At 49.1% G+C, this 12292-nt stretch overlaps 1 protein-coding gene across 1 annotated transcript in view; it reads left to right on the top strand.

Annotated features, from left to right (window-relative positions):
- The window catches only part of CALN1 (calneuron 1), a 483340-nt gene extending 475006 nt beyond the window's left edge, over positions 1-8334 (top strand). Inside the window, exon 6 of the mRNA XM_055341425.1 lies at positions 7672-8334. Coding sequence (XP_055197400.1) covers positions 7672-7799 — 128 coding nt within the window. The 3' untranslated portion in view covers positions 7800-8334. The remainder of the gene's footprint in view (positions 1-7671) is intronic.
- The last annotated feature ends 3958 nt before the right edge of the window (positions 8335-12292 follow it).

Genomic DNA, 12292 nt, shown 5'->3' with positions numbered 1-12292 from the left:
TTCTCTGAAAGGCATGGCAAAGCTGCTCTGCACCATTCAGTGATGGGAGGATGGACAAACGAAATAAATGTCCAAGGAGGTGACACAGGCCGGGTAGCCCCAAGGCATCATTGTATGGATGTGTGGGTTTCGTTCCCAGCCCTGTGTAGACTAGATATGTGACCCTGGGCTAGTTATTATTTTTTTGAAGATTTATTTATTTATTTGAGGGAGAAAAAAACAATAAAGAGAGAGAGAGAGAAAGTGAGGGGAGGGGCTGAGGGAGAGGGAGATAATCCCAAGCAGACACCTTGCTGAGTGCAGAGTCCAATGTGAGGCTCAATCTCATGACCCTGAGATCATGACCTGAGTGAAAACGAAGAGTCGGAAGCTCAACTAACTGAGCTACCCAGGCGCCCTGGCCCTGGGTGAGTTATTTAAAAACTCTCTGGGTCTTCTTTTCTTCATCTGTCCAATGCAAAGATTGAACAATGACAGTCACATCCAGATTCAACAATTTCTGGGCTCTCTGGAAGGTCAGGAAGAATTTGCAGCCAAATCCAAGGTCGCCTGCTCAGCCATTCCTGCTGAAGTTGCAGTATTCCTATCAGGATGTCAAATGCACACCCAGATGGGAAGCCTTGCCCCATCACCTGGCCGTGCACATTGGGTATTTCAGGCCCATCCAAATGAAAAGGGCATAATATGTCATCTCTACCATCTGCTCCTGGTTTGCCTGGTGCTTTGACTTTCCTTAAATAAAACCTGTCCTCCTTGGGTAGAGGTAAGGGGTTAAGGTGTAGCTGAGGTCCATGGCAGGTGGTGAGACAGGAGACAGTTTTCAAAAAGATTTGGGGCTTCAGAAAGGAAGAGATTTGTCTTCTATTTGGGAATCCTTTCCAGCAATCCTGTAGGAAAATTTTCTGGAGCCATGAGTGAGGAGAGATGAGAATCTGAGACACAGGACAGAAGGCTGGAGACTGTTTTTGAGTCTTCACCTGGCGGTGAAGAACTCCAGCTCTGCACTCTGGACAGGCCTGGCTCAAAATCCTGCTTCACCATGTATTAGGTCACTTGTCTGAGACACTGAAATAGATTTTAGGAGCCTAATGTTCTTCATCCATGAAATAGGAATCATATAATGACCTCATGTGGTTATTAGGAGGGTTAAGTGAGGTAACACATGGGAATATTTTGTGTACTGCTTAATACAATAGTAAGCACTCAACGCAAACAAAGAAACAAACAAATTAGCTGGTTCCTAACCCCAGTTCTGTTTTGTTTGTTTTTTTTTCCCCCCCTGGAGACAAGCAAGTACCCACTGCCAACTAAAATGCCACATCTTTGAAGGATGGACAGGGATCAAATCGGCAGGGTTTGAACATTCTTCCTGACACATTCATGCCTAGAGTACGGTCATCGCCAACACTGGACTTACTAAAAATACTGGTCAAGACTCTTGGTTTCAAGTAAAAGAAACTTGACCCAGACCCCCTTAAACTAAAAAGCACTGCCTCAAATAATATAAGAACTCAAAGGGATGAACTCTGGCTGACCTGGACCTAAGGAGTTCTGGTGAGATTCTCCCCTTCTCACCCCCCGGTCTCGCACAGTCTCATTTCCAATCTCTCATCCTTCTTTCTTCTCCATCAGTTTCATTCCCGGGCAAGCTGGCTCTCCCCAAAGTGACAGGACTCCCTCCTCGAAGGCTCCTCTCCATTCCAAGAAGGGGCTGCTATCAGTTGTGCATGGCCCACGTGCCTAGCCCTGAACCAAACCAAGAGCTTGGCACACTCTACTTGGCCAGTCTGGTTTGCTGCAGTGGGAAAGGTGAAGCGCTGGATTGAGAGGTCCACCAGGTGGAGAGGGACAGATCCCCAGACCAAAAGATGAATTTTGTTCCAAGAAGAGGAAAGGACAAAACAACACCTGCTCCATAGTGGAAGACTCAAAGTAAGACACAGCTGTCTGATGGCCAGAAACTGGAGATGATTTTGTGGTAGAGGAGGAGCCAGCTCCCACCCCCAGAATGAGAGGTGGCCCCTCTTCCTCTTAAAGGGCATCATAAAACATACCAGCCTCCCTGCTGTCTCCTCAGAGGCCACCTTGTCCATCTTGTCTTCAGGTCTTAACTGGGGTACCTGAGCATTCCTGATGAATAAAAAATCTCTTTCAGAAGCTCTTAGCTAGTTTCACTTCAGGCTTTGGAAATAATTCAGTTTCATAAAATCATAAAATGTTAGACATGGAAGGATCACAGAGCAATAATAGCGCCCACACCTGGTAGTTCTGACTCATTGTGAGAATCACCTAAAATGGGTTTTATATTGTTTTGTTTTTAAACATTCCTGAGCCCCAAGCTGCCTGCTGCCAGAAATATCAATTACCTAGCTCTGTGTTGGTGCAATTAATCAGAATTGTCATGACTCTGGTTTGCCTCATTGGGGAGCCAGTGCCTGCAGACCTGCAGCCCCATTTCTAAGAGAAGCCAGAGGGATTGTGAACCCCATATATCCAGGGTCATCCAGCTAGTCAGTGGCAAAACTGTATAGACTCCTGTCTCCAGGAGAAAATCCAAGAGTCACTGCCTGTCATTTGCCGAATGGAGCAGTGTGAATCTCTGTTAAAATGAGAAAGCTAAAGGAGGGATCTGCTGCTAGAGCTCACAAACCCAGGTCCTGTCACAGCAGCCAAGAGCCTGCAGCTGCTTCAGGACTTGCTAACAAGCTTTCAAGAAGACTCGAGACCCCACTACTATGTGTCCTCCTGTGTCAGCGTCCCTCAACTCACATTTTATCCCCATGTACTTTCAGGGCTCCTAATCTGTCAACCACTAGCCTAGAAAGCAGTTCAAGGCCTGATGGGAAGGTAGACATAAAAAGGATTGCCAGCAGCATGATGCATTCTTGCCATTTGCAGTGTTCAGTTTCAGGTTCCTCAAAAAGAGTTACCATATGACCCAGAAATTTGACTCCTAGATCTGTACCCAAGAGAGCCAAAAACATGTCCACACAAAAAGTTGAATAAGAGTGTTATAGCAGCATTACCCATAGTAGCCAAAAAATGGACACAACTCCAATGTCCATCTGCTGGTGAGCGGATAAACAAAATGTGACACAAAAAGGAATAAAGTACAAATGCATGCTACAGCATGCATGGGCCTGGCTAAGTGAAAGAAGTAAGGCACAAAAGGCTGCATGCCCTGTAATATATTTGCAATACCCAGGCCAGATATATCCACAGAGACAGAAAGTAGATTAGTGAGTGACAGGGGCTGGGGAGGCGGGAATGAAGCATGACATCTAATGTGAGTGGGATCTCTCTTTTTACAGTGATGAAAACATTCTGGAATTAGGTAGTGGTGATGCTTTCACAACCTTGCAAATGTACTAAATGCCATTGGATTGTACACCCTAGAAGGGTGAATGTCCTGGTATGGGAATGCCATCTCAATTACAATGAAATATATACTGGGAGTTAGAGAATCCAAAAATGTAAAAGGACCAAGCTCTTTGAGAGCAACATGTTCAGGAGAAGCCTCCTAGGAAAGTAAAGTTTGGGGTGGGCCCAAAAGAAATGAGAGGCAGGGTCAGCAGGCACCCATAGCAGAAGGAACTGGCACCAGGTCTTGGGCAGCAACGCAGAGTCTTGTGTGGGGATGAGCTGCTCGCCTGAAACAGGGGTTGATGGCAGAGAGGCACGGTGGTTGAGGAGCAGAGGTAGGAAAGGGTAGGAGGTGGTCTGTGGTCCTCCCTAGTGAGCTCAGGAGCTGGATGGAATGTACTTCTCCAGCAGGATCTTTGCAGAAAGGTTGCAGGCACTAGTGGTGCATACTAAGTGCCACTGTACGAAGATGCGTCTCACTGCAGCCTGGAATGAATTAAGGAGGGAAGGAATCACAGCAAAGTCTGGGAGCACTGCTTGGATATGCATTCCCATGCTGGAGGCTACAGGGAACAGGAGAAAAATGAGCAGACCTTTCCTCCAGCCCTGAAGGGAAAGGAGGAAGTCTTGCATTTCTTTAGCAATTCACAGTTGGACATAGCCTTCATTTTTTTTTTATTAGCTCATTCATCTTTGAGATAATTCTTGACATTGGCAGAACAGTTATCACTAGCTCCTTTTACCGAGAGAAAAACTGAGGCTCAGAGTTCACTCACTTGCCCGGAGCTGCTCCTAAGTGTGGTTAATAGAAACCCTAAGCCGGACCCCACAGTTCATCCTAGGCTGACCTGTAGTCTTGCAGGGGAAGCAAAGCCTAGCACAGAAAGTAATAAATAAAACCCCAAAACTATAACACAGTGCAAATATATGATAGCCAAAGACAGACCTTAAATTATTATCAACAAACACATTAATTCGTGCCGGGTTGCACTCTGTCGACCACTTCAGGTGTTTGAATGCATTTTCTTTGGATCTTGCAAGTGCTGAGCTTTCTATTGCTGAGCAAAAGATCAAAGAGGTAGAAGTTTTGAACCTGGTTATTAGAATAAGACCTGGCTCACGCTCCACCTCTGCCACTTGCCAAATGAACTTGGACTCCAGTGCTCCAAGCTGTGGCCTATTACGTGACGGTCACACACCCTGCTCTCCAGGACAGACGCTGTGTAATTTTGCGATAACATATATAAAGCACACAAAGCATGCCATGCCTGCTCTGGTGGTGTTCGATAAGCAAAGGGGAGTTTTTAAAAGGTTTACAAGAGAGAACTGGCATTTACTGGGCACAAACGATACCGCAGTACCTTCGTCTACCCTTAATCTTCACAACAAGGTAGGTTTTACTAGTCCCATTTCATAGATGAGCGAACTGTTTGAGGCTGGAGGAAATTCGCTGGCCCAAGGTCACACGGCCAAGATGTGGGGCAGCCATGACTCAGGCTTGGCTCTGGCTCTGAGGTCGTTACTTTTGTACCCTGCTGCACAATTGGTGACAACTTGAGAACTGGATGTCAAAGGACTCTCATCAGGGCATGTTGAGTACTACAGACTCAAACAATGACGTGTGTCAGAGCTCCCGAGGAACGAGTTAGAAGCGCCACTCTGCTTGCAGGACTTTGGTCTGGGTTCAGATTTGCATGGCCCCAAGTATAAACTATTAGGTCTCCAGGCCTTTCCTCCTTCCTTATCTCTCTCTTCCTACTGCTTTGAAGGATTTTCAGATCAAAGATGCAGCCACTCTCCTGGGGAATAATCCTGTTGCCCATAACCTTGTTTTCCGAGTGTCCTTCACAAAGAAGAGCTTCAGCCAAAAATTTCTCCCTCAGCGTAATCACACAATTTTTCTTGGCCTTCGCCAGCCCTCAGGACAGAAAGGTAGATGACTGCCTTCAGAAGCATTTTTATGCCGAGGAGCTGCCCAGAATAAATTAGCCAGACCTCAGAAAGTGTTAGATACGCTACCTCCGCATCTTCATTTTATTTTCTGCTAGGGTCCTTATCCTTCTGAAACACCACCTCCCCTTTTCCTTGCTGAGCGTTGGCACGTTTTTACATTTGCTCACTCCTGGGGGCAGGGGAAGGCACAACTCTGCACCAAGGAAATTTTCTTCCTCCAGGTAAGGATTTGTAAGATTCTAAGACTGAGACATGATCAGCAAGTGGAGAACTGAGCCAAAAATACTCCCAATCACCCCAGAGAAGCAAAAGCCCAGAGGATCCAGGATTAAAGATAATAAGACAGCACCTAAGAGATGGTGGCAGAAATAACCAGTGAGCATTGGTGACGGAGAGCTGTGCCAGGGGGCCCTGGATCTCTGTGAAATGTGGCTTGCAGCAGAAACCCTCATGGTTGATATAATTTTTAGAGACCCCTGGACGACTCCCTGAGACCCCTTCTCTCAGGGAATGCTCTGTTTGTCCTTGGAACATCCCAGGCCTCCTACTTCTTCCCTATTATTTCCAGGGACTTCAGAGGAGCCACTGATTGTCAAAGGGAAGACATACCTGAAATTGAACCATTTTTAGGTTCTTTAAAGGCATGTGGCCCCTACCTTGACCTTGCTCTTTTGCCAGTCTTCTTTCCTCACAGAGAGAGACTGCAAGTAATATGAAGGGATATTGTATTTCTTTCTCCCCCTGCGATAATCTGGCCTAAAGAAAAACCACTTTCCTCAGCTGGAAGTTTGCAAAGGTAGAAGGACCCCTTTTCAAAATGGAGAGTAATCTGAAAATGTTCTTCTGTCCTGGTACTGGGTTTCTTAACGTCTGAATCTAAAGAATCATCTTTCCCAGTGCCTCCCACCCTGTGTCCCTAACACACACACACACACACACACACACACACACACCCCTGTTAGGTCCCCCAGCAACTCAAACTTCATCAGATTCTTTACCCCCCACTGTCCTAATGAATCAAAAACTCTGGGGCTGGGGCCCCACAATTCCCTAATCCCTTGGAGAACTTATCAATTCATGAATTCCTGGCCTCCACACTCAGAGATTTTGATTCGGTAACTCTGCAGTGGGACCCAAGATTTTACATTTACATCAAACTCTGAGATGGTGCTGCTGCTGCTGGTCCAGTAAGTAGCTCTGGTGTACACAGCTTCCCACCTGCCTCCAGGGCACAGATTTCTTCCATATGTTAAGTGGCAAATTGTGTGCAAAGATCACGGATGGACAGACAGATGGGAAAGAGGGGAATGTGTAGACTAATAGAAGAAAAAGCGAGAAAAGAAGTTCTGGCATGGGAAGCCATGCCTGGAAAAGAGACCTGTTCATCCTCAGCACACTTTATCAAAGCTTTTCTTTCTGGTGATTTCCATTTCCCTGTATCTGGTCTGTATTACTTTCCTACTGATTCAGATCTACACTAATGGCTCCTCAAGGGCTTTCTAAAAATGATGGTACAAGACCTAGCCCAACAAAAAGGATTAAGAGAACACAACCCTAGGATCCACGGTCAGACCCCAGGTGCAACAGGACACGGGGGCAGGGACACCCTGCCTCTGAAAAGTCTGGCATGGTTTTGTGCCTCCCTCCATGCTTCACATTGGTCCTGTCCACAGAGCATGTGGTCTCCACTTCTCAGATTTCACCAGAATCCTCTAGTAAATGTAGATCACTAGCCTCATCCCTGGAATCCCTGATTCAGTAGATTGGGCATGGGGTCTGGCCTGAGCACCTGCATTTTTATTAAGTCCCAGCGATGTGGATGCTGCTTGCCGAGGGACCCCAGTCCAGAACCACTGGTATGCACAGCCAAAATAATACCAGAAGTCATTTAGTCATTTTCACCAGCAGCCACAAGAACAGATCTGGGGGGGTACGTTGCTTCCCGCTGGGTGGGGATAAGTAGGGAAGCATCAGAACCTCACTGTGTCAGCAAGAGCTATCTCAGAAATGGGAGCCCGATGTTCTGCAGGAAGGGACACAGTGATGCCTGGATGATGCCTTTTGTGAAACCCTGAAATGTTCCATATTTCTCACTCAGAAAGTCACTGTAAGTCTACTGGGCCTGGAAGTTTGTACCTTCCTCTGAACATCCCATCTCTCATGGTTTTTGTTATAGAAGCTTTACTGTTTCGAACCATTTCCAGAAGAGGTGCTGTCCGGCCTCTGAGAATGGTCCCAGAGATGCTTGTCCATGTGACCGCTCTTTGGCCTATGAACTGGGCTGGTGGAGGAGGAGATCAGCCCGTCTCACTGTGTCATTTCTCTCTTCTTCCTCACCCCCTCCCCCAACCCCAGTGCATTCCCAGAAACAGAACAGACAGACCTGCGTCCGCAAGAGCCTCATCTGCGCCTTCGCCATGGCCTTCATCATTAGCGTCATGCTGATCGCGGCCAACCAGATCCTTCGGAGTGGCATGGAGTAGCAGCCTCCCCCCACCGCACTGCGTCCCGGCTCACCGCGCATGTGCATGCCCTGCGGGCAGACTCTGTTCCTCCACGAAAGCGGGTATGGATGATGCAGACATGGCACAGTTCAGTGAAGCGCCCAAGGCTGCAGGGCAACAGGTGTTGCGAATCCACTTCATCTCCTTGGCAGGGACACAAAAGGGCTGTCTTAAATGCTTTAATGGTTTTGTTTCCTAATGCAATAAAATAGCCAGGAGTTCCCAGTGACTGCGTCATTCACCCCTAGGGAACTCTGAAGAGAGACTTCATTTTCATCTTGGAATATTCCAGTTCGCCATCCAGGTTGGTGGTGTCAGAGAGCAAGAGAGAGCCATCGACATGCAGTCATCTCCATGCCCCATTCTGTCAACCCAGGGGTCAGCTGAAGACTCCCCGCTGAGGAAACCCTCAGTTCCAAGAAGCTGACTTCTGGGTTGCCATTGAAGAGGGGGCTTTCCATCCCATCCCACCCTGGCTTCCTTCCTCCACCCAGTGGAGCACCCCCCCCCAAGGCTTGAGGGGAAAGCCATCGAACGGGGTGCAGTGCCTGGCAGTCTGCAGGTTGCACCCCTTGCTTCCGTTCTTACTGCCTTTTCTACAGGACTCTGGGCAGAGTTGGGGAGCTCTCAGTTTCCGTCGGCACTTGGCTTTCTGTTCCTAGAGCACATCGCGCACCAGCATTTTGGAATCTGCAGAGAGCCTTTCTCCCAGCTTTGCCACCTGTGCTGCCATTAGTGGAGAAAAAAAAAAAGAGAAGCATAATCGTGGGCATCTCTATAACCTAGACAGTAGACAGACGTAGACATTGGGCTTCTTCATGTGTGATGTCATTCTTTCCTAACCGCTTACTCCTGATAGAAGCTTGTCCTCTAACATGCATCCCTGCCTCTCTGGGGTGGGCCAGGTAGTTTTGGGGGGTGGGTGCCGGAAGGCACTGAGACCAGTGGGGAGGGGGTGTTGCAGCCCACACCCCAGCTGCAAGGAGTCCTGGAACCTGAACCCACCTCCATGCCCGAAGACCCCTGTAATTCAGGTCCTTGAGCATCCTACCTTCTTCTCATCTTAAAATTTGCTTTGTTAGTCTTCCCCAGATGAAAAGAGAAGTACCACCCAGAGTGGAAAGATGGAAAGATCAAACTATTGTATTTTACATAACCTCTTCCAGCACCCAGATTCTACAACTGACTCATATTCATGAGGAAACAAAATATGCGAATCAGCTTAGCCAACACAACAGGTGACTCGCTCCTGCCTGCAGAATACCTGTGCTGGGGAAGGGGCTGGAGTCCGGGGGTCCGTGTTCAACGCCATTTCAAGTCTGTAATTTCCCGACTTCTCCCAATTGCCGTATCGGCCACCACTGTTGATTCAAGCTTGCATAGTCTGATTCGCGATAATGTTTCGATGTGATGTTTTCCTTTGTACTTCTCAAACTCGGGTCTTTATTTCTGTAGTAGGATTGTTCTGCCCCTCTTTCTCCCCATTGCATCCTGAAGCTACATGCTCCCTCTCCCCCTTTCTTCCACTATTGAGATGCCACAATCTTTCTTCTCTAGGTTTTGCAGTGAGGACAGGTATGTGTCCCCTCCCTGTGCCCCAGAGTCCCTCCCGCTGAGTTTTGTCCCTTCCTGCCTTCTCTGACTTGGCCTTTTAGGGTCTTTTTCCCCCTCACCGCTGCAAGCACTTCAGGCAACAGCCAGGGGGCAGCTGTAGAAACTTCCTCACTGTGGGAGACTGCAAATATTCATGATGAGCACAAGTAGAACTAGGGTTTGAGCCATATTACAGAGGATGGAGCAGGTGTGAGCTCCCAGGAGCCTGGGGGTTGAGGGTCCCGCTGGGGAAATGCCTGGAGTTCCGTACATCCAGGCCAAGGAAGGCAGCAGCCTGCCTGTCCCTCTCACCCACCCTGCCCTGCACATCTGCCTCTTCTCTCTCTCCCCCTGCCCAACTCACCATGGTCCTCAGGATTGGTTTCCAGAACCAGGACAGGTCCAAACACAGAGCACTAACACTTCAAACAACTTCGTCATTAGTTTTTGCCCAAAGCAGCTTACCTTCCCTCCCCCTCAACCGGACTTGGACAAGAAGGACCGCCTGAGTCACTAGACCATGTCCTCCGGGGGGGGGGGGGGGCGTGTACAAAGCGGATTGAATAGAGACCCCAGGGGATGATTCCTAAAGGAGCCTGCCCCATGAGAGGGGATTGCGATGCTTCTTCAAAGCTGGCTCTGCAAGTTCTTCCACTTCTCACCGGAGAGCAGAGAACAGGGTCCCCAAACGATATGAGGCTTAGAAGAGATTGTAGCCATGAGGCAGAGGCAAGGGTTAAGCGGAGCCCTGGAGAAACAGCAGCAGCCTGCTCAAGTCCTCAGTGTCGTCTCCCTAAAAAGGACCCATCGCCTCTCCCAGTGACCAGCAAGCAAGGCTGTCTCACCCAGGAGGGACTCGAGGAGCATGTAAGGACGGGAGGACCCATCGCCTCTCCCGGTGACCAGCAAGCAAGGCTGTCTCACCCAGGAGGGACTCGAGGAGCGTGTAAGGAGGGAAGGAAACAGAAGCTACAGAACTCTCCTGGGCGGCCTAGAGCTGACCTCCCACGTGGTGGCCTCACACACGGCACCCAGGGCCGGAGGTGCGGGGAGACAGCCCAGAGCGAATTGCATTCCTGAGACCTTGGGAGCCAGGAGCTTGTCACTGGGATATGACCCCTGGCTGCCTCGCCTGGACGGTGTGTCAGAGGTGTTGGGGTTCCTTGTATGGCCTACGATGTTGACTTTCCGCAGCCCCACCCTGGGTCCCGTCCACATCAGAGCTACTGCGGGGCCCTCGCCATGGCACTTGTGATGCTCATGGGTAGCGCGTGGCTCCTTCTTGCTGTAAGAACGGGTGTCCCAGGCCACACAGTGGTGATCGGGGAGGCATTTGGCTTGGGGGACAAGGAACCTAGACCCTGATCCCGTTGGCTTTACAGAAAGCTGTCTCCTATCACTCCAGAAGCAGACAGGGCCCCCAGACAGGACCTAGCACGGGAACTATTAGAAGTGGCTTCCAGAATGTGCATGGGTCCCACGTGACCGATCTGTAGAAAAAGGGGGGATGGTGTTGCCATGGCAACGCTTGCATTCCACCCTGGGTTTGCCCAGGCACACAAAAATAGGGAACATTTTCTTAAAGAACACTTGGGCTCTGCTTGATTGCAACCCAATTCCCTGCACCCACATCCCACTGGTGGAGTAAATTACACTCAAGAAATCTGGCGGTTTCTCCGCCTTTTCTTGTGTTTTGGAACCACCCTTCCATTTGCTCTGGGAACAGGAGCTACCTGAGTGCCGGGTGGTTTCCTCCCCACTCCTCTGCCCCCTCCCCCCCACTTCCCAGGGTCCAGAGCGAGGACCCCTTCATCTGGGCAAAAAGGCAGAAATGTCATTTGGAAGGCAAAAAGTATTTTAGGCTTCAGTCTTTAAAAGCATCTGTTTGCCTGTTGAGACGCTCTCCCACAGCCAGAAATGTGAACTGAGGTGAACTGAGGTTTACATGTGGTCTTAGGCAAGCCCAGAGGCTTCAGAACTTTCTAGGTGTTTTATTTGCAGAGAACAAGATGTGTACCACGAGATGTGTTCTTTCTCGATAGCTGTTCCTGTCTCAAATTTCACATGACAAATGGTCTGTCTCGTGGTTAGCCAAAGAACCTAGTGAAAGATGGCAAGCTCATGTTGACAGGAGTGCCCCTCCTATCCTCCCATCTACACAATCACAGAGTGATATATCTAAGAACGCAAAAGAGAAATTTCTCTTTTATTCCAAATGCCTTCTCTAGGCTTAAGTCCAGACTCAGGTTATAAATCAAAGAGAGTTTTGCTCTTAACTCATAGCTGGCAGCCTCCCTGGGACCATGACAAGAAGGGGAAGGGTGTGACGCCAAGCACAGGTCCTTGGGTTGGCTGGCCTGGCCACGTGTGGCTGCATGTCACGAAACCCCGTTCCATGATGCCATTCCCCTCCATCCCCGCGGAAGCTACTGAGCTCTGCTCTCCCAGCTGGAGGTCCCCAACCCTACTGGATCATTTTACTGCACTATTTCTCCAAAAGCCCATAGCTATAGTATTCCTCACCCTGCTCCACGGAGATGTAGGGAGATCTGGAACCCCGCTGCAAAGAGGGCCCTGTTGTTCTATCGCGCCATGATGACATGGGCCGAGCCTAGGCTTCCAGACTCTGGCACATACTGCTTGTATTCCCAGAATGACTGACTGGAGAACAGCTGTCTGCAGTGACCTGAAATCAGAACCTTGCCGTTGGCCTCTTCAGTGATCCTCACAGGGCTACGCGTCCATGACCTAAAGGCCTGGCCATAGCCATCTTTCTTCACCACCTCATTACTCAACTGTCCCAGAGGGGGGTGGGGAATCCATCAGAAATAGAAGAGTACATTATTCAACAGCTGGGGTTTTCAACTTGAGTTATTTAA

Source organism: Nyctereutes procyonoides, unplaced genomic scaffold, assembly GCF_905146905.1.
Source record: "Nyctereutes procyonoides isolate TBG_1078 unplaced genomic scaffold, NYPRO_anot_genome, whole genome shotgun sequence".
Classification (NCBI taxonomy): Eukaryota; Metazoa; Chordata; class Mammalia; order Carnivora; family Canidae; genus Nyctereutes; species Nyctereutes procyonoides.
This window is presented reverse-complemented; position numbering and strand designations above follow the sequence as displayed.